The sequence below is a fragment of the Thamnophis elegans genome, chromosome 3 (genome assembly GCF_009769535.1).
Source record: "Thamnophis elegans isolate rThaEle1 chromosome 3, rThaEle1.pri, whole genome shotgun sequence".
NCBI classification, from domain to species: Eukaryota; Metazoa; Chordata; class Lepidosauria; order Squamata; family Colubridae; genus Thamnophis; species Thamnophis elegans.
The window spans coordinates 118,081,076-118,105,112 of record NC_045543.1 but is presented as its reverse complement, the minus strand read 5'-3'; the positions used below and the strand labels follow the sequence as shown (position 1 = coordinate 118,105,112).

At 39.5% G+C, this 24,037-nt stretch overlaps 2 protein-coding genes across 2 annotated transcripts in view; one reads left to right on the top strand and one right to left on the bottom strand.

Moving 5' to 3' along the window:
- The window catches only part of SGTB (small glutamine rich tetratricopeptide repeat containing beta), a 31,155-nt gene extending 13,490 nt beyond the window's left edge, over positions 1 to 17,665 (bottom strand). The window contains exons 1-5 of the mRNA XM_032214752.1: positions 17,529 to 17,665; positions 6,022 to 6,143; positions 3,352 to 3,455; positions 2,185 to 2,254; positions 961 to 1,060 (exon numbers count right to left, since the gene is read on the bottom strand). Coding sequence (XP_032070643.1) covers positions 961 to 1,060; positions 2,185 to 2,254; positions 3,352 to 3,455; positions 6,022 to 6,121 — 374 coding nt within the window. The 5' untranslated portion in view covers positions 6,122 to 6,143; positions 17,529 to 17,665. The remainder of the gene's footprint in view (positions 1 to 960; positions 1,061 to 2,184; positions 2,255 to 3,351; positions 3,456 to 6,021; positions 6,144 to 17,528) is intronic.
- Positions 17,666 to 17,776: 111 nt separating this feature from the next.
- NLN (neurolysin) overlaps positions 17,777 to 24,037 on the top strand; it is a 45,386-nt gene continuing 39,125 nt past the window's right edge. The window contains exon 1 of the mRNA XM_032214735.1: positions 17,777 to 17,942. Coding sequence (XP_032070626.1) covers positions 17,902 to 17,942 — 41 coding nt within the window. The 5' untranslated portion in view covers positions 17,777 to 17,901. The remainder of the gene's footprint in view (positions 17,943 to 24,037) is intronic.

Genomic DNA, 24,037 nt, shown 5'->3' with positions numbered 1-24,037 from the left:
CACGCCTGGGAGAACAACCAGGATGGGCCGCAGTGGCGCAGTGGTTAGAGTGCAGTACTGCAGGCTACTTCTGCTGATCACTGGCTGCCAGCAGTTTGCCAGTTTGAATCTCAAGCTTGACTCAGCCTTTCATCCTTCTGAGGTGGGTAAAATGAGGACGCAGATTGTTGGGGGCAATATGCTGACTCTGGAAAACTGCTTAGAGAGGACTGTAAAGCACTGTGGAGCCGTATATAAGTCTAAGTGCTATTGCTATTTAAAGACTTCTAGAACAACATCAGAAGGCTATTCCCAGAGGGCAGGTGCTGTGTCAGAAAAGGCATAATCCTGACAGATGGTATGGTTGAACACAGTGCTTCTCAAATTCAATAATTTCAACATGTGTGGAATTCTAGAATTCCTCAGCCAGCATACTGGCTACATACTGGTTGAGAAACACTGGTTTAAAAGGATACAACCTGAAACAAAGACCTCTGCCTGATCTTACCAGACAGGCAGAAACCATGCAAGAGAGTTGGCTCGTCAATAACAATATCATTGTTGCATCATGTTGCTAACTCTTCAATGTCTCCTTCACTCAAAAATATATTTTCCCGGGACCATACAGTTACTATGCAAGGATGGGAAAAGAAACAGCTTCTTAAAGAATGCACACGTGTCTTCCAAAGTATTTGTTCTGCTTCAGAACTGAAGAGCTGCACATTCCTAAAACTAAACACAGACTTGCCCATCTAACTCTACTAACATTTTTTTTCAAAAGAAGTTCCATTGATCTCCGCTGGGCCTTAAATTTCAAATAAAAAGATAGCTGATGACTGAGCCTAATTAAGGAAGGACAATAAATGCAGCAGTGAAATTAACAAACGTCTGGCATAGCATTCTGCAGAACAGTGGTATATATTGAGAAAAGTATAAATATAGTTCAGAAATAAATATCCACATGCTTTATATGAACTTCACCTGTTGCAGTAATAGACCGCATTATTTGGATCTAATTCTATAGCTCTGGTGTAACAATCCACAGCAGCTGCATAATTGTCTTCTTTCATGTGATTATTACCTAAAATAAATCATCATAATAAAATGGTCATGAATAATTGAAATGATGAATTGCTGTTCACCCCTAGCCTTAGGGGTGCTGTAAAATACAACACATAAAAAACAACTTGGTTTCCCTTTGTAAATATTTTTTGAAAACAAATTATTTTGAGCAATGCTATACAAACTGGGACTATTAAAATTTGTGGCCTGTAATTTTGTTTGACACAAGATGGCACATTCCTTGAAAAACTGGCTGAAATTAATGATCCATTACAGTTCCAATAGCTACAGTATCATAGCTGAAATCAAAAGATTTGTGTCCAAATGCCATGTCATGAATGATGGCAATTTTGGATATCCTTTAACTTAAATTGATAATAATAATTACCTTAGAACACAGGACAAAAAAAATAGATTTTAAGCCACAGAAAAATAACAGACTTACGTTATAGTTATAGAACTATAAACAATACTTCAAAAATGGAACCAATTACCAGTGATCTAAGAAATGGACTCTCTTTGAATGAAGCACTGAGGCAGAAGATGGATAGCCATCTGTCAGAAATGCTTTAATTTATATTATTGCATTGAGCAGGGAGTTGCTAATTGGAGTAGCAACAAAAATAGCTACTGCTTTCATTCTACTAAACCACTTATGAGACTGCATTCTTTTGTAAGGGAGTCACACTGAATGTACAGTATATTATGATCTGAAAGGAAACAAATGATGTTACTAAAATGAAGCTGACAATGATAGGCTTGATTCAGGAAACAAAAAACTCTAAGGATTTTTAGGTTATTTTAACATGCTATAAACCATAGGCTGCAAAGCAAAGTCTTATACTATGTTACTGTGATTTAAATGCAATATACCTTTCCAGTCCTAAGTCCGAATAAGCATTTATATTGATTTGCTGTACATTTATCTTGTGGTTTTTTTTATTCTTCCACAGCAGCAAGGAGACATTATACTTTAAACACACTATTCATTCTATAAGAGATCATCTATCAAACACCAATTATCAAACACCAATTGTCTGAAGATTTGCAATTCATTAATGAGCTTAACTATCATCATGACCAACAAATAAACTATCAATGGCGGAAAGGATTCTTTTCTTCAATTCCTTTTCAATTTCCTACCTTCATCCTTGAGCTGATCGGCTTTTTCAAGATCCTCTGGCAAAGAATCTGAGAGAGGCAGAATCTCATTCTATGGGTATTTTAAAGAAAGACAAATATCATTTTCTATAACCCTTTATTTAGGGTCATTTATATCACTGATGTTAAACAAGCCACAAGGGGCCTATTCTGCAATAAATATCAATAAAGTAATATCAGGAAGAAATCAATACTATAAAGCAATTTCCTTTTTAGTGCACAGTATGTCAGAGCAGAGACACTATTCAAAATAGTAATCTGGGAGTACTCAAATCCACTCTTTAAATCTTGAGTTCCATTTACTGTATTAATTTTGAACACAAGCAGTAGGGTGAACAATGCACTAATCTATGCTGGATTTCACCATATTCAATCAGCTCTAAGTATGTCAATTTCTTTCTTTGGTATGTAGAACAAATGGATCTGATTGCCTTCTCTCTCTCTCTCTCTCTCTCTCTCTCTCTCTCTCTCTCTCCCTCCCTCCCTCCCTCCCTCCATCCATCCATATAATACATATATACATACATGCATACATACATACATACACATGCTACATACATACTTACATACATATATATATATATAAGATCTGAATGCAGGAAATATGCCAACTAAAGCTAGTTATTAAAGCTAAATATTAATCAGCAGTGTGCAACTAAGATATCTGAAGTTATACAAGGTATTTTGTATGAAAGTATACAAAACTATATTATAAATATTTACTTACATTTTTATATCAAATGTACGTTTCTAATTAAGCTATTCTACCTGCAATTGTACAATTATCATTTTTTGAACAAATCAAGCTCTCAAATACATTTTAAACCATATTTTTAAATCATGACAAGTTGTCAATAATAGTCTGTCAATAATCTGTCAGTAATAGTTCTTAATCTATATGAAATAAAAACCTGTCAGAACTTTCAAAAAAGGAATGGAAAAAAATCTATAAGCTGAGTGAAAATCTTTGGGCCAGGCTAACAAAAATATCATAACTTTTCATAAATAAGGCATCACCTATAAGAAAGGCCATTCTTACAATTCTTTGGAAGCAAACTGGAGCTAGAATTCTCTATAGAAAAGTGTAACCTATTAAAATGTTTGAATCTCTATATAAATACAATAATACAAAAGTTTATTTATTTGTACCTTATGACAGGAATCTGCAAATATTTCTATCAAACGTGACGGTACTGCAAGACGGGTATCCTCTAAATTAATTTTGAAGACTGTCTCCAAACACTGAATTGCCACTAGAGAGAGAAAAATTATTTTTAAAAATAATGTGATTTTATCATCATCATAAATTTCATACCGTAATTGTTATCTGATCTGAAACCTAAAAACCAATAATCTGGATTTTCATCTCTGATATTCAAAAAAGGAATGTAACTTCCATAATGCACAGCTATCATATAACTCAACACCCAGATTACCATAAATTGGAATAAGATTGGAATGTAGGATGGATGGGGCCCTTGTTCGATATATATTTTTTCTCTATGTTTCTATGCAAAGCAACTAAATCCCATCTTGTTTTGTTTTGTACTGTGTTTCCGTTTTTGTTTATTATTATTATTATCTTTTATTCATTAAACATGAAACTCAGTCAATTGAACATTTAAAAATGTATCACAACTATCATTGGCTGGCACTAATGGTAGATATGGGTTGCTGCCAGCATCCTAGTTGCTGTTGTTGTTGTTATATACTTTATAAAATAGCTTCATTCCACATTTAGTGTTGGATTGATAATGTGTGCTACCTCCACTCCCTTGCCCCAGTAGCCTGTAAAATCACCTCCCATCTTAACAGACACCCAAGTAAAAATGCCAACCAAAAATCACTTAATGATGAGCCAAAAAGTCAACAAATACCAAGTCTACTCAGACAGGACCTAAATTGTGCAAAATACAAATATTTCAGAAATATTTGAATCAGCACACAATGGGGACTTGTAGGAAGTCGATGTTTTCCTGGTAGTAGACAGAAGTAAATGATTCTATCCTAGGTAAGGCTACCTTCAGGGGTGGGGGGAACCGGACTTCCTACAATGGCTTTACATATGTTAGAGTAGATTAGAATAGCTTTAGTCCAAACTGATTTTGGGATATACTGCAGGAAATTACAATAGTTTCAATTACTACATTGGTATTATGTTTACAAATAAAATTTACAAATAAAGTTTACAAATAAAAATTAAATAAAGTGAGGCTGGGTGACTTCTATAAGATATTCAGTAAATCTCTGTTCTGATAGTGACTTAGAATTTTACTTCTCTTAATGACAAAAGAGTGAAATGTTTTTACCCATTTGATTTGGAAGAAGTGTTCTATAATACCTTTTTAAATTGTTTAAAATATATATCAAAGGAGACTTTCCTAAATATTTTCCTTAAAAAGTATCCACATTTTATTGATATAAAATATAGAAAATCTCAAAGCTTTCAAAGAAAACTTGTTGCTTCAACCAACAATAACTCTAAATGTAATTTCCTTTGAATATTCTAAAATTAGATTCAATTATCTAGACTTAACAGTAAACAAAATTTGTTCAGACATAAGCTTCACAATCTTAATCATATGCCTACATTCCCAAATACCTACAGCCTGGCTGGCAAGAATAACTTAACATATGGTAGAAAAAATATATTTAACAAATCGGCACAATTGTTAGCCTACAGCTATCAGCATCATGATCATGCTGTCCATATATTCAACAAGAGGTGAATTTGACAGAAAAAAACTATTAATGATTAAAATTATTTTATAATTAAATGACCATAATTTTATCAAAATGGATGCAATAATAATCTTGCAATCTCTGCTAAGCAGGAGATGGTAGCATCAAGCTGGTTTCAACAATTAAACAGGGTTCAGAAGGTACTCACAAAAAACAAGGCATGCATATGCTTTGGGAGGCTTGTAGAGTGCTCCTGGGACTGGAGGGCAAAAACAGGCAAAGAATGGTCTATTTTCACTCATTTTCGCCCTCCCTGGCCCCCAGGAACACTTTGCAAGCCTTCTAAACACTCTGCACGTCCATTTTTGCAAAAAACAAGATGCCTGGGGGCGGGGTGGCCAAAAATGCTTTGTTCAGTGTATAAGATGCACCCAGATGTTCACCCTCTTTTTAGGGGGAAAAGGTGCATCTTATACTCCGAAAATTATGGTAAATAGTCTGGGAAGTGGGAAAATTCCTCTGAATAAGATAAAGGCAAAATATTTCAATATTACCATCAAGGAAACTACATGGTTATTTCTATGTAATTATTATAATTCCCTGGGACATGGAAAATCCAAGGTATTAAAGCAACTGATAGATAAATATTTTATCATCACACGATATCCACATACTGATAGTTAACTCTGGTACTTACAATCAAGATTAGTCTTAACATACTGCAGGAAATAATGTATATTTCCCTTTATTAAATTAAAAGCTAAACCTTACCAGTTACTGGTAACTGGTACTATATAAATTATATAGTAAATCCTATAAAGAGGATTTACTATATAAATCCTACATATGAAATCTACTCTAGGTTTGTGAATTCTTGCCTGCCACAATAATTCTCCATGTGAACTGGATGCACATTCTGGAATACCAAACATTCCTCTATGACTATGCCCTGAAACCAGAAAACTGACTGTGTTGAACAATCTTTCTGATTTACCCATTTACTGAGGTAAACGTCTACGGGACTCTAAAGTTCTTCAGTTTTAAAATCAGCTTATAAAATACAATAAATAAAGCATTAACCCTTCTTAACAGCAACATTTCAACATTTCAATACCAAGTTGCCCCTTCTCTACACACCTTCCAAGCTTTCTTGTTCATCTGATGTGAAAGTATCCATCTGACTCTGTTCCCTCAGGAAATGGATGATAGCATAAACGAGGTGCTTCACTGAAGACATTCTCAAATTTAATGCAGTTTTCCTGAATCATAAAAACAGGACAATCAAAATGCTGTTAATGAAGTTAACATCTATTGCACTGAAGAAGAAATGGACAAACGAGGGGTTGTATTCTGAATTAGATTTTTAACTGAGCATCTCTTTCTTGAGGAAAAGCTTTCAGTCACTTTTAAATAGCATGGGCTCAGTTCTTCAAAAAGGACAAGAACTTTTTAGATATTATTTTACTCCTATTAACCTATTAATAGAATACAAAGAATAATTCAAAGAAAAATATAATTTAAAGGTATTGTCTAAAATCACCAGATTAACTAATTTTATTTCCCATTTCTCCATCTTTAGTAGTTAGAATAAGAAATGGATTCTAAAGCAAATGGTCTTCTTTCATCCTGGATTCTGTTTATAAGTTAACAAACTGCTAGAAGTTTCATAACAGTCTCTTAATCCACAGCTGAACCTCCCTTTGACATTCCTGCCATCTGTGGGCTAAAGAATCTAGATCCAACCTGTGCATAAACTGATTTGGCTGACCCGCCCTCCAGCATGCAATGTTTTCATCTGAAGAAGCAAACACAAATGCATTCAATTCAACTGTATTATGGCTTTTAGACAGCAAATAAAATAGTAAAGAAGCAGTAAATAAACCATAACTATACAACAAAGTGTGATTTTCCACTACAGATCATCTGCCAGAATCTGCTAAATAACAAAACTTTGCAATATTGTGTGTTGCATGAAAAACATTATCAACAAACAACACAGAAGATAGCTTAGTGACCAGGGATTGATCCTAAAATGGGAAAAAATAGTTTTGGTTCAATGTTGTATTAACAACGTAAAAGAAGATGAGTAATTGATTCTACCTACTTCTTGTGTGCAACATGGGCAGAGACAATGAACCACAAACACTGTAATATTTGCTCTTTAACAATGCTGTAGTAAGTGCATTACACCACCCTTAGTAAAGGTCCAATGATAACTTGGGTAAGCAAGTTAGATGGAGAGCCAGTGCCTCTGATTATTTTTTGTATCAATCAAAAGCTGGATAACCTGGTGCCTCCTCCACTGAGTGCTGAAGCAGAAGTGGTAGGGGGCCCAGGCCTACCTCTCGTCCTAGAATGAATGATATGAATGGCCTGCCGGGGAGATATGAATGATATGAATGGCCTGCTGGGGAGAATGGGGGCTACGGGAGGGGAAGTGGGGTCTACGGGTGCGAGGATGGGCCGGCGCATTCCGGTCATTGTTGGGAGAGGCAGGTTTGACTGGAGCTATAGGGCTAGCCATTACCAGGAAAGGAGGGTTCGCTACGTCACAGCAATCCCTCCTTCTGACCCTATTAGCTCCACTCCAGGACCAGATGGCGAGAGTTGTTAGGGCCCTGGTCTCAAGCTGCTGTTGCTAAATGCCAGGTCTGTGGTTCACAAAGCTCCCCTCGTCCGGGACCTAATATTAGACGAGGGGGCAGACCTGGCATGTATTATTGAGGCCTGGCTGGGCCATGAGGGAGGAGTCCTCCTCACTGAAATGTGCCCAGAAGGGTTTCAGGTGCTACATTAGCCGCGACACCAGTTAAGGGGTGGGGGAGTGGCAGTCATCATCCGAGAGTCCCTAGTTCCTTGTAGGATCCCTGCTCCGGAGATTGTCGGGTGTGAGTCCCTTCTGGTGAAGTTGGACCTTGGGGGTCAAATGGGTTTGTTGCTAACGTACCTACCTCCCAAAAGCATTGCAACAGCCCTGCCTATGCTCCTTGAGTCAGCTGAGCTGGCGGTTGAGTTCCCCAGGCTTGTAGTGCTGGGGGATTTCAACCTGCCGTCGCTCAGTGAACGCTCTGATGGAGCACAGGAGTTCATGGCTTCCATGACAGCCATGGACTTGACCCAGGTAATTCAGGGTCCGACTCATTCAGCAGGGCACACGCTCGACCTCGTATTTCTCTCGGAGCAGTGGAGACGTGATCTAGATTTGAAGGGCATTAAGATCTTGCCCTTGTCATGGTCAGATCACTCCCTACTGAGGCTTGACATTCGGAAACCAATCCCCCACTGTAGGTGGTTCCGCCCCAGGCGCCTGATGGACCCTATTGGATTTCAGATGGCACTTGGGGAGATACCTGACTCTCTGGCCCACAGTCCGGCAGAGTCCTTGGTCGCTGCTTGGAATATAGTGGCGGCAGAGGCTCTGGACCGGATCACGCCTTTACGGACTCTTCACAGCAGTGGATCCAGGTGGGCTCCTTGGTTTACCGAGGAACTCCGGGAGATAAAGCGCCAAAAGAGACGTCTAGAGCGATGCTGGAGGACTAGTAACTCCGAATCCGACCGAACACAATTAAGAGCCTTTATTAGGACTTATCTAGTGGCGATACGGGCGGCAAAATGTGCACATTTTTCCGCTCTTCTTGCATACGCCGAATCTCGCCCAGCCGCCCTGTTTAGGATAGCCCGCTCCCTCTTGAAAGGGAGGGATGCAGACGAACCCTTGCAGGGTAGAGCTGAGGAATTTGTTCAGTTTCTGATGGATAAAATCACTCGGATCCGGACGGACCTGGACTCCACTTTGACGGTACCAGCCAAGGCGCCGGGGGAAGGTCCTGATCGGATTTTATGGAGCGAGTTTGAAATTGTCGCTCCTGAGGAAGTGGACAAGGCCATGGGAGCGGTGAGTGCCTCCACCTGTTTACTGGACCCGTGTCCCTCCTGGCTAGTCTCGACCAGCAGGGAGGATTGTTAACACCTCTCTTCTGGAGGGATCCTTCCCACAGCTTCTAAAGGATGCGGTGGTGAGACCCCTCCTTAAGAAACCATCCCTGGACCCAGCCATTTTAAACAACTATCATCCAGTCTCCAACCTCCCATTCGTAGGGAAGGTTGTTGAGAAGGTGGTGGCCTTTCAACTCCGGCGGACCTTAGATGAAGCAGATTATCTGGATCCCTTTCAGTCGGGTTTCAGGCCTGGTCACGGCACGGAAACTGCTTTGGTCGCGCTGATCGATGATCTCTGGCAGGCCAGGGATAGAGGTCATTCCTCTATCCTAGTGCTCCTTGACCTCTCAGCGGCCTTCGATACCATCGACCATGGTATCCTTCTGCGACGGTTACGGGATGTGGGAGTGGGAGGCACCGTCCTAAGGTGGTTCTCCTCCTACCTCTCGGACAGGTCGCAGTTGGTGTTGGTTGGAGGACAGAGGTCGACCCCTAGGCCCCTCAAATATGGGGTGCCGCAGGGTTCGGTCCTGTCCCCCCTCCTATTTAACATCTACATGAAGCCGCTGGGTGAGATCATATCCTGGCATCGGATCAAATATCATCAATATGCGGACAATACCCAATTGTATCTGTCCGCCCGTGCCAGCTCAGCGAAGCAGTGGAAGTGATGTGCCAGTGCCTGGAGGCTGTCAGGGTCTGGATGGGAGCGAACAAGCTTGCACTCAATCCAGACAAGACCGAGTGGCTATTAATGTTGCCTCCCAAGGTTAGTCCAGATATTCCACCTCTTACCCTGGGGAGTGAAATTATACACCCCTCAGAGAGAGCCCACAATTTGGGTGTCCTCCTGGACCCACAGCTGATGTTAGAGCACCACCTGTCGGCTATGACCAGCGGGGCTTTTGCCCAGGTTCGCCCGGTGCATCAGTTGCGGCCCTACCTGGACCGGGAGGCACTTCGAATAGTCACTCATGCCCTCGTCACCTCAAGACTGGATTACTATAACGCGCTCTACATGGGGCTGCCCCTGAAGAGTGTTCGAAGACTACAGTTGGTCCAGAACGCAGCCACGCGAGCAATATGGGGTGTATCTAGATACACCCATGTTACACCGATCCTCCGCGAGCTGCACTGGCTCCCCATTGGTCTCCGGACTCGCTTCAAGGTGCTAGTCATTACTTTTAAAGCCCTACATGGTTTAGGACCTGGCTACCTGAGAGACCGCCTCCTGCCACTCACCTCCCAACGACCAATAAGATCGCACAGGTTGGGCCTTCTCCGGGTGCCGTCAACTGGACAATGCCAGTTGGCGGCTCCCCGGGGGAGGGCCTTCTCTGTTGCTGCGCCGGCCCTGTGGAACGATCTACCCTCAGAGATCCGGACACTTACTACTCTCCCGGCCTTCCGTAAAGCCGTTAAGACCTGGTTGTTCCAGCAGGCCTGGGGCTGTTGATGGATATCCAGCCCCCGCTTAGATGCAATGGATGATGTGAATTTTTTAATATTGTATTTTTCTATTTTTAAATTTAAACTGTTTCTGTCTTGCTGTGAGCCGCCCAGAGTCCCGATGGGAGTGGACAGCATACAAATTTTAATAAACCTTAAACCTTAAATCTCTTTAAATTATACTGTAACTCAATTTCAAATAATGATTGGACAATGAATTATTTTGCCTAAGACCAGCCAACAGTACATAAAATGGTCTTAAAAAGACTATGTGAAAGTAGTATCTGCTCAAGAGACTTCTTAAAGTAGATTGAAATGAATCATTTAAAACACAATAAAGAAGCCCAGTAGACTAATAAATAAATTTAAGCCACTAATTAAATATTCTTAAGATTTGTTTCTATTCTAATCAGCCTTGTTTCTGGCCTGAGCCACATATGAACCACATTTGGGAGTACCAAAAATAAACCTGAGAAATCTAGATTGAAGAGATCTCAGTAGACTAGAATTAGATTACAAACTGACAGTTGCCCCAAATAGTTATTGTACTAAGCCTTTGTCTGTAAAGTTTAAGAGCCCCGGATAAATATCTATTTCTTTATGAATAATAATACTGTATTATTAGTTTTTATTTTTATTATACTTTATTCATTAAACATGAAACTCAGTCAACTGAACATTCAAAAATGCATCACAAATGCCATTGACTGGTGCTAACGGTTGATACGGGTTGCTGCCAGCATTCAAGGTATCATCCAAGTACCTTCTTAAAATATACAATGTTCTGAGTAGCACAGTTTTTTACAATTCCACTGGTGTTATTGCAGGAAGCTGCAATTTGTTGATGTATCTATAACAGTTTCAACTTTGTTGTTGCAAAGTCGGCAGATACAAAGCAAAGATACAAAAATCAGTGGATTTTTGTATCTTTGCTTTCATGGCATTTGTTTGTAGTGCTTGCTGTTGAGCAGCGAGTATTAAACCTTCCATTTCTTTCTTGATGGTTCCCAACTTAAGCCACGTACATGTCAAGTTGTCATCACATTTTTCTTCAATGTTTTTCAAGTGCTGTGCATGCAAAGCTTTGGTTTTCCATCTATTTAATCTGTCATCCAGCTATTTTTCCTTATATTCTGCCTTTGTTTCTGTTGTTTTTATATTGTTCTCTGTTTTCACAGCCTGTAACAATTTTTCTGTGCTTTGGTTAACATAATCATTCAAACTTTGTTTTTCTTCTTCTACAATTTGATGGATTTCCAATAGCCCTCTGCTCCCTATTTTTCGTGGCAGGTACAACCTGTCGATGTCACTTCATGGATGTAAAACGTGATACATATTCAAAAGTTTGCAGATTTTCAGGTCCAAGTTTTCCAGTTCAGCCAAAGTCCAGTTGATGATTCCAGCTGAGTAGCATATCACTGGAACTTCCCATGTATTAATGGCTTTAATTATGTTTCCAGCATTCAGCTTTAATTTTAATATTTTGCGGACCCTCCTGATGTATTCCTGATGCTTTGACTTTTCCATTCAAGATGTTATCTGCCTCCAATATGCTTATGTATTTGTAACCATCATCCTTTGTTAATGCTTTCACTAATGCTTCAATTTCCCAGTTCTATTTCTTCTATTTTTTCCATTTTTCCTTGCTGCATGGATAATATAGCACATTTTTCAAGTCCAAAGCTCATTTTGTTTGTTTGTTTGTTGTTGTTGTTGTTATATTTAGTTTCCTAGTATGATTTATGTTGATTGCTTATTTAGTATACTATGACTATCACTAAGTGTTGTATCATGATTTATAATAAATGTATTTTTATGATGACTATGACCATGATTTATCACTTATAGCTTTTATTTACATTGAGAGCTTATGCACCAAAGACAAATTCTTTGTATGTTCGATTACACCTGGCCAATAAAGAATTCTATTCTATTCTATTCTATTCTATTCTATTCTATTCTATTCTATTCTATCCAATTATTAAACTCAAGATATATAAACAATTTAACATGTTCCGTCTGGTAACTATTAATGATTAACTAAAATGTTTTTTAAAAATAATTAACCATCAAATGCTTTTTAGGGTAATGCTGGACCAAGACAATGATAGGTCTTTTATGACCAATCCACGTTTAGAATGACAGAATCATCTATATAAAGATTGGAGGTGGTGATTTACCAGTTAGGGAGCCAAAATAGCTAGAGATTTTAACTGCTGAGGGAATTAATACACATATTAAATAAAATGGGAGCTAGAACACAACCCTGGTGAACATCCATAAATATCAAATAGATTTTTTTTTAAAAAAAGCTCAACTGTATCATGCACCCAAATCAGTTGAGGTGTTGTCGGGTTTGGACCATAGCAAATTATAAGAAATGACACCACTTTGAAGGCCACAAAAGTAGTAAACTGTTGACTTAGGACTAGGTTGTTATAAAATGTGTGGATGATCTTGGGGAATGAAGGAAAGAGATGCTACTTAGGAAACAATCAGACAAGTAAGACAGGATCCCTCAATGGCTGAACAATCAGAGAAAGTAAGTTAGGAAGGACCCTAATAGATCAAGCAGCTAAAAGTGGTGGCAGGAAATTTGTACTTTTAGGCTTGCAAAATTCTGTTAACGTAGTCTTGCAAAAAATTAAAATTAATTCATCTACTTTAATCACGTTTCCTGTCTGATTTACCTGGGAGAAATGACAAAGGGCAGCAGACACAGCAGATATCTCATGGATGACATAAATGCTTAGATATGCAACAAATGGCTGACTTTTTGCATGTGGCTAAGCACAACTCCAACCCACTTCTAAAACTATTCAAATGGGTAGCAATCATACCACACAACGGTAATGAATTCCACAGGTAAATTACACACTGTATGAAGAATTGCTTCCTTTTCTCTATTTTACATTTCATGCCAGCCTCACTGGATGGTCCCAATGTTTTGAGAATGAGATAAAAAGCTCTTTGCTGTCTTCTTTCTCCAAACCTGTTTCATTTTGTATTCTTCAGCTGTGTTCTACTGTGCTAAAATTTGCGGGTGAGAGTGTTACATGTTTTACATAAGCAATGATGCTCTTCATTAAAGCAGTAGAGTAAAATCTAATAGCTAATGATTCAAACATTAAAGCAGCATTAGAGTTAAAAAGCCATTATGGAGTTGGTCTTTTCGTTTATATATCTTAGGAAATCATAAAATGCTGGCTTATAAGGGAAGGAAAAGTTCTCCCATCTATATATTCTAATGTTTCTTGTACTATGATTGTCAAACTTTTTTTCAGGCATGGCAATAAAATTTGACTTGCCAAACATTAAATCCATAATCAGGAATTTGTACATAGGCACAATACAGCTTTGTATAATTGTTTTATTGCAGACAAGAGAAATCATGTATAATGGCAGAAGGATCAGGCCTTAAATACAGTATATGTTTCAAACTTTAAATCATAATTTTTCTCCTTGCAATTTTTGAATAAAAGGACATTGGGCTGTTCAACCATTCTGACAAGCCTGAAAATTCCTGTTTTACTCATCAGCTTCAGCCTTTACACTAATCTGCATTACTCTTTGATAATATTAAATATTCTATTAATTAAAAAATTAAATGTTATTTCATAACCTTATTTCTTCATTCTACCATATCCTTTCTTCTTCTCTGTTGGTTTAAAAATATTATGGTTGTCAGTTATCCTTTAAAGAATGCTAATTTCCTGATTACATAATGAAATACAAAGTTTGAAGGGTTATTTTGTTTTTTACTTTTGCAAGTCCATTATTGGATTAATATCTGTCCTGGATTATTTTTTCTGATTCATTCCAGATCCTAGTTTCTTTTAGAGTACTAAACTTGTCTGTTTTAATTTCTAAGTATATATCATTACACAGGCCAGGGTTGGGCACATTTGAGGCATGCTTGATTCGATTTCCTTTTTTCTAGAATCCCCAAATTCACCAAGCATTAACTATTGTAAAATGCATATACATAAGATGAAAAGTGTCAGATCTCAAAGAATTTAAGCACTAAAAATGTATTTTCAGTACTCGTACTGAACAGTTTTTCTACCCTCAAATCCACTCTTGGTTCTTCCAGGCTTTTTTCCTGCCAATCACATAATTTGGGGAATGCAATTATCATAACATTAGCTGTAAGCAATCTACTGCCAATCATTCAGAATTAAATATATCTGGATCCATCTTATGCTGAGGCAGACCTAAGTGGTTCCTTCCAATGAATCATAATAAAACCTATGCACATGAATGGTGCCCTGTAATGCAGAACGGCAGAGAGAGGGGTAGTTTGACTGCTCTGCTGATTATACTGTCTTTGTTTTATTTTGCAGTGCAATGGGTAGTGTTTTCTCGTAGTCCCTGCTTGTTTCTGAGTCTGATTCCCTCTCCTTCCCCAATTTCTTTCTCTTATTCTAAAATACAGAACCAATTTATGATTTCTTTATCTCTGCCACACTTAGAATGCAATCAGATGTCTTAATCCAAAATGGACAAGGTTTCTTTTCAAAAGTTTGTTTTTTCTCAGAGTTTGGCTACTAGTTCACAATTCAACTTCGGTGCCACATTAACCCAGCTCATCTTTATATTCTAGTCAGACTTCAGGTTCATTGCTAATGGCAATGGGCAGAGAGGGGGAAAAAGGAATTAAATCTGCAACAGGAAACCTGCCAGTTTCAAACATACAATGTGTGGATGATATCAATCCAGAATAAACTCTCTAGCTTTACTTGTGTCACAAATCCTGTCTCTTATTTTCCTCTATCCAACATGTATCCTTGCATAGCTCCAGTTCTACCATTGGCAATCATACAAAGTTTTCAGTTCCCTCAAATATCACCATCCTTCCTCTCCCCTCCCTGTCTTTTCCCTTACTTGTTCCTTGTGCCTGCAATTATCTTCCTGAATACTTTGTCTTGTTTCCTTCCAAATCCATTTTTTTAACATTTTGGCCCAATAATCTAGGAAATTTAAGGTTGTAATCCTAAAGATGCTCACTTGAAAGTAAATCCTACTAAACTCAACAGATACATTTCTGATTAGAAATTTACAAAATAAACATAAACATCAAAAAAAATATTTTTTTTTGCTTCTGCTTGGATTCTCCGTTATCTTTAAGTCCCACACAATCTTCAAGTCATACACAATGACTTGTTGAACAACAACTCAGTGGCAATTTCCCCATGAATTCAGACGCATAACTAATACAACTCACCATATTACATGAATCTAGCAAATGTGATTTATGGGATAATCCAGAAACAAACCACAAGTGACAGTGCGAATCAGAGTACAGTAATCTTGCTGGAAGAACATTTTATGTAGCTTATTGACCAGATCCCTGTTTGTCTTCCCTCCTTTTAAATTTACACATCTATAAATTGATTAGAGGTTTGAAAAAGGCATGAAGACAAACTAGAAATAACTAGGAAATCACACATATGGTGACAGTATCAGGCTAGAAGCCAGGAAACTGAGTTCTAGTCCAGCTTTAGGCATAAAAGCTCGCTGGATGACTTTCGGCCAATCACTCTCAGCCCAATTCACCTGACCGAGTTGTTGTGATGGGGAAAATAAGGAGGAGGGTGAAGTATTATGTATATTAGAGGGCCTTAAGTTATTCAAAAAAATAATAAAGGCAGGATATCAATAAATAAAGTTGGTAACCATTTCCATTTGCACATTATACAGAAAGCAGTAACAGTAAATACATAGCTAAGAACCATTTAGCATTTTGTTTGGTGATGTCAATTGCTAAGTGTTTTGCTGTATGGCACACAACATAGCACTTACAAACTAAATGTTTAATAAACTTTAAAACTAAAACCATGCCCTTCCTAGCCCTACCTACCAAACCAAAAGCATATTCTATTACAAAGGATGAACAAGACTTCTCCAGATAGGTTTCTGTTCCCTTATTCTTTGTAATTTTGATTGCAAATTCAGAATTGCCTTCAGTGTCATTTAAATCAAATTAGATGGTTAAATTTAAACAATGCATTTAGGGGGGGGGGAATCTGAAGTTATCCCAAAGAAGGCAAGATGACATCAGAAAAATGACACAAATTATAAACTCACATCATTTCCACAATGAAGTCATGGTGTTATCACTTACTAACCCTTTGAGGGCACCCATGAAAATATCTTACTTTTCACTTCGCTTATAAGCAGCCCAACTTTTCATAAACCTTCATTTTATAATAAAATCTGGAACATTGTGACCTCAATGCAAACTTGTGATTAGTGGCACAAACTGAGTCAGAGCTTCATTTACATTCAGCATCTCCTGTACCTATTAGAATTATATAACTTCAATAAAGTATTTTAGCCCAACTTCCAAGGTTCTTCATTTTCTTATAACATTTTCCCCCACATTTTATCCTGAAATCCTGAAAAATAAGCTGTACACATCTTGAAATTCTTGCTGACAAGACTACAAAGGTTTTTGTTTTTGTTGTTGTTGTTATTGAGAATGGTGAAGCGGTGATTGGAGATTTGCAAGAATGGAAATGCAAGTGTTGCCATATAAACATATTTTTTTTCTTTAAGAGGGGCACGGCCCACTGGAGGGCAGAAGCATGTGGCTACCTAAGGACATTAAAGAAGCATGTTTTGTCCGAATGGTGGTACAACCCATTCGAAGATGTGGTGAGATTCAACCTCCGGGGCGATATGCTTGATGGGATTATATAACTGGGCAATCTGATCTTTGAAATGTGACACCTTGGGGGGGGGGAACCCACACTTGGCAGTCAGCGGCAGATGGACATCTTTAATGATCTGAGCACGTAAAATGAGAGCGGTCGTATTTTTTTACACGGGGAACACACCTGCCAGGCAGCACTCGAAAAGAAACAGCTCCGCTCGTCCATCTTTCTCATCCCATCCCCTGAATCCTAAAGGCGCAAACAACCGCGGGCACCAATCCTTCAGTCCCCACCCCCCTTAAGGATGCTGGAGAGGGAAAGATAACGGCCAGGAGGAGTGGGGGTGGGGGTGGGGAGGAAACCAGGCAAGCCAGGTGCCTTGCCTTGATCGTGGCCAGTCACCCGAGACGGCTCCCGAGGACGCACAAAACAAAACCGGGTAGCCAAATGCGGGTCCCACCGCTCAGCCTTTATAGTATATAAGGGAAAGGCGGCGGCAGCCTCTCCTATTAGGAGCCACGGCTCCTATTCTGCTGCAGACAGCGGACAGTAGCATCCCTCCCCGCGCCCAGGGAAAGCTTAGCGGCCGTCGCTTACCGTGCCGGCAGGAATGGACGGGTGGTGAGGCGGTGTGATGCTAAATGGCTGGTCAGACGGGCGGACGGGTTGCTTGCTTGCTTCCCTCCGCCGACTCCAGGCGCAGCAAACTTCTCCCCGCTGCTGGCTCCCGCGGCGTCCTCCGGAAAGGGGTGGGGGGGACGTGAGCCGCGCGCGCGGGAGTCTGTAGAGGGCGCGCGACGCCGAGCTCAGGAAGGGCGGAAGTGACTCCGCCGCTCTCCCCAACTCGCCGGCCGGGCTGTGGGCGGCACGTGGTGGTGGGAGAGCTGTGCCTTCGCTTGCGGTGAAGCGGTCTGCGGTCGGCCGGCTGTGGGTCGGAAGGCGGTGGCGCCGTTCTCCTTGTCCTCGCTCGATGCTGTCCTTGGGCATTTCTGCGGGCCGAAGCTTGAGCAGGTATTGGGTGCAAAAGACACACACACACCACACATCACACACCGTTTCACCAGCCCGCATTTGTCGCCCAGATGAAGATTCGGGCGGGATCCCCCAAACGCCTGCAATGTGAGATCCTCCGCGTCTTCTTCCCATCCCCTGAAACAGCGTCTTTTGTTAGCAAAAGGAGAGGTGCCAAAATATAGCCAGGCCAGGTAGCCTTGTATGAAAGCGTTACATTTGTAAAAGGCCTTATCGCCTGTTGCCAAGAAGGTGAACCGTCTTGTCGTCTGTACAATATCTGGATTTCCTCCTGTCAGTTAATTTGGGAGAGGGGCAATCCCCAAGCCATAACAATGATCAGTGGGGTTAACCCACAGCAAGAATTATAACTGGTCTCTCTTATTCCTCTTGACTATGTGGATTAGTTTAGATTTCTGATGGGTGCTGTGTTGTCAGCAGAACTTGGATATTGCTATTAACATGCAAAAAAAAAAAAACTTGCCTAGATTTTCTAAACAAAAATATTATGAAGATAATATTCTGCACCTTCATAATGTGTCATTTCTTTCAACGTTAGGTAGTAAATGTTAAATATTCAGTTAAAGAAATTTAAATTAATTTAAGAAACCCAGTGCTTGCTTCTGTTGAAATATTTTTTTATTAATTATTATATTAAATCCATGCCTCCCAGATCAGCGCTTTGCAATTGGAAGATTGGAGTTGTGTGCCCTATAAATGTGCTAAAAGAAATTGTTTTTTAAGCTAGAATAGTATCTTTTATACTATAGTATACTGTTGGAAGAAATATACGTCCGGTTCAGTTGTAATCAGGAGAAAGGCACTGGAGACAAAATGGAGGCTGGAGGCTGATTGGAAAGAGGGTTCATTTATTGATGAAGCAGAACCACCAAGCACTAGCTGACCCCATGGAGTTGAGAGAGAGAGGTATTTATATCTTCTCTTGGGCTTCCTGTTCCTGTGCAAGAACATGTGTTCTATTGGCTGTTGCCAGACTCCCATGGTGCCATGTACAAATGCTAGGAGTTTGTCCGAGCTAAGCTTGGTTGAAATTTGGCTGATGCAATGAAGGGGCTTGGGCAATTCTCATTGTGGCTGAGAGTTAACCCTATCTTTGTTCAGACCTGGTTGTAGGGAGTAATGGATTACCAAATCTGTGTTTCTAAAAGCTGGCCTTAGCTTAGTATTTGCTTGGGGGGCAGGGAGCTGGGACTCTGACTTTCTGTCTCCCTTAAGATTTTTATTTCTCTTTTAGGGGAAAATTTTGTCCTGCCTTTTTAATATTTCTCAAAATATTTCATTCTTCTAGGAGAGGGGTGGATGCTAGCTTTCTACAATACTATACTATAGTTTTTGATCATCAAGATTCAGATCAGTGACAAAGAATAAAATAGCCAATAGTAATTGTTAAATAGGGTACTTGATTTTAGTTTTTTTTAACTAAAGATATTTGGCTATGGTTCAAGAAGTGCGTATTTTTCACAGCTAAAATAGCCACAAGACCACATTATGGGTATAGAGCAGTGATGTCGAATCGTTTTGGCACTAAGTGCCCAAACCGAAACACGCATGCACTCTAGGGCCCCATAAACTAAAAGACCAGCTGGCTGGTGTGCATGCGCACGCCAGCCAGCTGGTGGTCTGGTTTACAGCATGCACATTGCTGGTCAGCTGACCTTTGCGTGTGCCAGAGACCCGGAAACCTGGTCTTCGGGCTTCCAGTGCTCCCACACGCCCGAGACAGTCAGCTGGCTGGCGATGTGCATGTCAGAAACCAGAAAACCAGCTGGTGACGGCGCACATGCCCATAGAGAGGGCTTTGTGTGCCACTTCTGGCACGTGTGCCATAGGTTTGCCATCATGGGTATAGGGGTACCTAGGGTTATATCATTAAGGCAATGAAGGTTGAAATGAAAGTACTTGTTGTTTTGGATATTGGCTGGATTCCTCAACACAATAAGCCAGATCCAAACTTAATATTCTATCTTATTTAGGGTGGAAAAACCAACCAAAGTCCTGTTTTATTTCAAGAATCCATTTGCATGCTGATAAAAAATAAAATAAAAATCAAGAACATAATATATAATTTATATTTTATTTATTTATTACATTTTTAAAACTGACAGTCTAGGGAGTAAAGGTTGTACGTTGAAGGAATAGGATTGAAAGAATATTGATGCTACTTGGTGTTGGTGAAGACTCCTAAGAATTCCATGAATAACCAAGAAAACAAACAAATGGATCATGAACAATTCAATTGAAGCACAAACTACCAGGGTCAAATATTTCAGACATGCTACAAAAAGATCTAGTTGTCTGGAGAAGTCGGTAATGCAGGGAAGGGTAAAAGAAAAGACAAAAAGAGGAAGTAGGAAATTCATGGACTGAATTATAGCAATGTAGGGAAATGTACAGTACTAGGCTAAGGACAGATTTTCCTGGAGAAAATCTGCTTGGTCACTGAGAGTCAACATCACTTTAATGGCACTTGATCAATATTTGTGTACCACTGAATCAGATCAATTCACAATGGTTTATAAATAGATGAAACCAATATACAATCAAATTACAAAAGTAAAACAGTAAAACAATAATGGTAGACATTAAATTCAATTAATTTAGCAGTAAGTAAACTTCAAAGGCCCAATAGAAAAGCTTGATTTTGATGACCAGTTGGAATGACATTAAGATGGGTGCCAACTGGGCCTCTTGAGGGAAGTTATTCCTGCAAAGTATTTTCTGAATGATTCCCATACAGATATTGATCCAGCTTAGCTTCAAAGCCCAGACACAATCTACCAATTTTGTCAGCTTCACGGATTATGTTGGTAAACTTTAGCATAATTTTACCAAGCTTAGATTCATCTACATTTATATATCTGCTTAATATCCAGCAGCAAATTGTTGATAGCTGCAAGCCTGACACATAAACATCTGGTATGAGTATATTATGAGGACCCAGATTGTTGCGGGCAATATGCTGACTCTGTAAACCGCTTAGAGAGGGCTGTAAAACACTATGAAATGGTATATAAGTCTAAGTGCTATCGCTATTATAGGAAAACGTATATAAAATCAGTTAGTCCTTGAGTTTGATCCTTAGTTGACATTTCTGTAAACCACATAATATAATGCCACTATAAAATGGAATACATACCTGGAATAGAATGTGGTGAAAAACTCAGGAACATCCTATTTTTGTCCAGTGTATGCTGAACTTGCTCCTGGAGTGTGCTATTTTAACATCTGGTTTCTGGTTTGGATGATTTATTTATGAAAACTGCTCAACTTTCTATGGAAAGATGTAGTCTGAGAGGAGATTCGACCTGCTATGAGTAAACAGGAACATTCCATTATTCTCTAGAACACTCCATTCCCAGAACAATGGATTTTGCACTGCTTGGTGCTGAGATGGCGAACCCATGGCATGTGTGCAACAGGTGGCACTCAGAGCCCTCTCTGCGGGCACATGAGCCATCGCCCCAGCTCAGCTCCACCAGGCATGTGCACGTGCCTCCCACCAGCCAGTAGATTTTCAGGTCTCTGCTGTGCATGCACGGGGGGCAGGGTGCATGTGGGAGATGCACGTGCATGCATGTGGGTCCCAGGAGGCTGCAGGAAGGCCTGCTAGGCCTAAAGCGAGACGTGGGATGTGTGGCACACACACACACACCCTGGGGCCCATTTTTGGTCTCAGGAGGCTGGGAGGGAGGCTTACTAGGCCCAAAACAGGGCACGGGAGGGTTGTGTACACGTGCATGGGGCAGGGCATGGCATGGCATGGGGGATTTCACTCACACATTGCACTATGGGTGCGGGCGCGCACGCAGGCACACACTTTCAGCACATGACAACAAAAAGGTTAGCCATCACTGGCTTAGTGTCTGGAAAGTAATATTACCATTATATCTTAAAAACTGTATTGCTAAACTATATTTTTGAATACTGTTGGAAAATAAAGATAGAAATAAGTTCTATTATTTCTAATGCTAAATGCACCCACACAGAAACATTTAGCTGTATCTTTTAAAGTAAGCAGAAGAGTAATGATATTTAAGTTTAATTGTAGAAGCAGTTCCATTACTTACTGTGTAACTGTATTTGTAACTGTATTTGCAGAATTAAAGCCAATCATTTATCTAACTGCATGTACTTATTTACTTCCCATACTTACTTTTGTGCTGATAAATGGATAAAAGCCTTTTACATGAAATGCATTCTCACAATGCATTAAGCCATTGTGGTTTGAAAATAGAGGGGTTATAGTTTAGCATCCTTCTTTGAGCAAATTCTGCTTACCATGATGTATGCACATAGAGCGTCCTGAGAGTACTTTCAGTTCTTATTTATACTGCTAATGAAAATCTCAGGATTCTTTGCCTGATTAATGGACCTAAGACAGGAAGAAGACTCCTCCTATGTTTTCCTTTGAAGGCTGAGTTCAAGCTATGTCAGCTTGAGGAATTTATGCCAGAGAATTTAGCTTTAAATGGCTTTGGTCTGTTATGTTGTTACGTGGGATGTAGTGATAGGAAAAAATTCATTTGTGTCTTAGGCATGCCAGGACTCCAGCATTTCTTTGAAGACAAGAATAAAGCTTAGCAATATTGTGTTTCTCTGATGTTGTCAGAATTCCAACCATGACTGTATTTGTTTGGTGTGGTCTTTTAATGGTTAGCAGATAGGGAAATATTCCTTGGCATGCCACCCTTATTGCAAACTTTGCTCAGATGATGTTTTTCTGTTTTGCAATTAGAAGAATTTTATATTCTGGAAAACGAAAAAAAAAGAAATGCCCCCTATGAAATATCTAGGCACTTTTTCTTCATCTTAGACAAGCACTACTTCAAGGGAAAATCTGTAAAGTATTTCTGATAGAAAGACTTAGTATGATGAGACAGAACAAGAGATGAAGAATACAATGAAGAGAGGAAAAAGACTTTTTTAAAAATATCAGAATATAGCATTTTTAAAAGCTTTCTGCCTTTATCAAAGAACACCCCAGTCAGAGTATTAAGAGGCTAGCCCTGCAGCAGGATTTCAGTTCCAGAATTTCATACCCACAAATAATCTGGTTCACATTATAAACTTAGCCATAATGTGACATGTTTGGTTTTATCATAAACTTTCATGCTAACCAGCAATTGTGGTTTACTAACTGTTTTATAGGCAAGTTATTGTATGAAGCCAGCTAGTTGTTTTAGGGAGGAAACCAATCATGGCTTATTGTGCTGTCTTATCAATAGGCTTGCTATTGAATTCAGACCTGTTTCATATGATATATTTATCTAAGATCTTTCCCTGGCTTCCATTATTCTTTTTTACTTCCACCTTAAATTCATTTTGTTGGATTCCCCTTTTTGAAAGGTGACTTCTCATTTTTCTCTCATGCCTATTTAGCGAATCTGGGAGCCTGATGGATGGGCACATCACAAACAATTTTGAAATCTTGTCCATTAGGCTGTAATTTGTTTTGTTCAACAAAGTGTGCTTGGTAGAGAGAAAGGAATTAAATGCAGACCATCTGCCCATGTCAGTTACCATTCTATTCTACAGAAAATGTCTTTGTGGCCACGTCCATACGGCTTTATTTTTATGCTCCCACCCCATTGTAGAGCTGCCAGGAAATAATCTCACTCTAAATCATGCTACCCCCACTGCACATTCTTAATGCACATGTGGAACGGATTGTATGCTGCCCTGTTGTCCCTTTTTAAAAAGAATCCTTGAATGATAGGTTAGTTGGATGCATGTTCATTCTAACAGCCATTAGATGGCAGCAAAATTTAAGACTTTTTTTTTAATTGATTGCTATTTAATGACTTGTACAGCCATGATGCAGCAAGTGGAAAAGGACCCTTGGGAGTTTGAGAAAGGGAGAATGATGTAGAAGGTGTAAACAATGCTAAGGACACATTGTGGAGAAAGGAAGCAAGAAATCAAGACTCTCCTGGGAGCAGCAGCCACTCGGAGGGGAATTCCCAACTATAGCAATAGAATATATAACAAGTCCTTTCATGTTTGCATGCTCATAATTGACATTAAGCCTGGAATGAGCTAATCAGTGTTGATGCTTTGTAATCTGTAGATCTTTT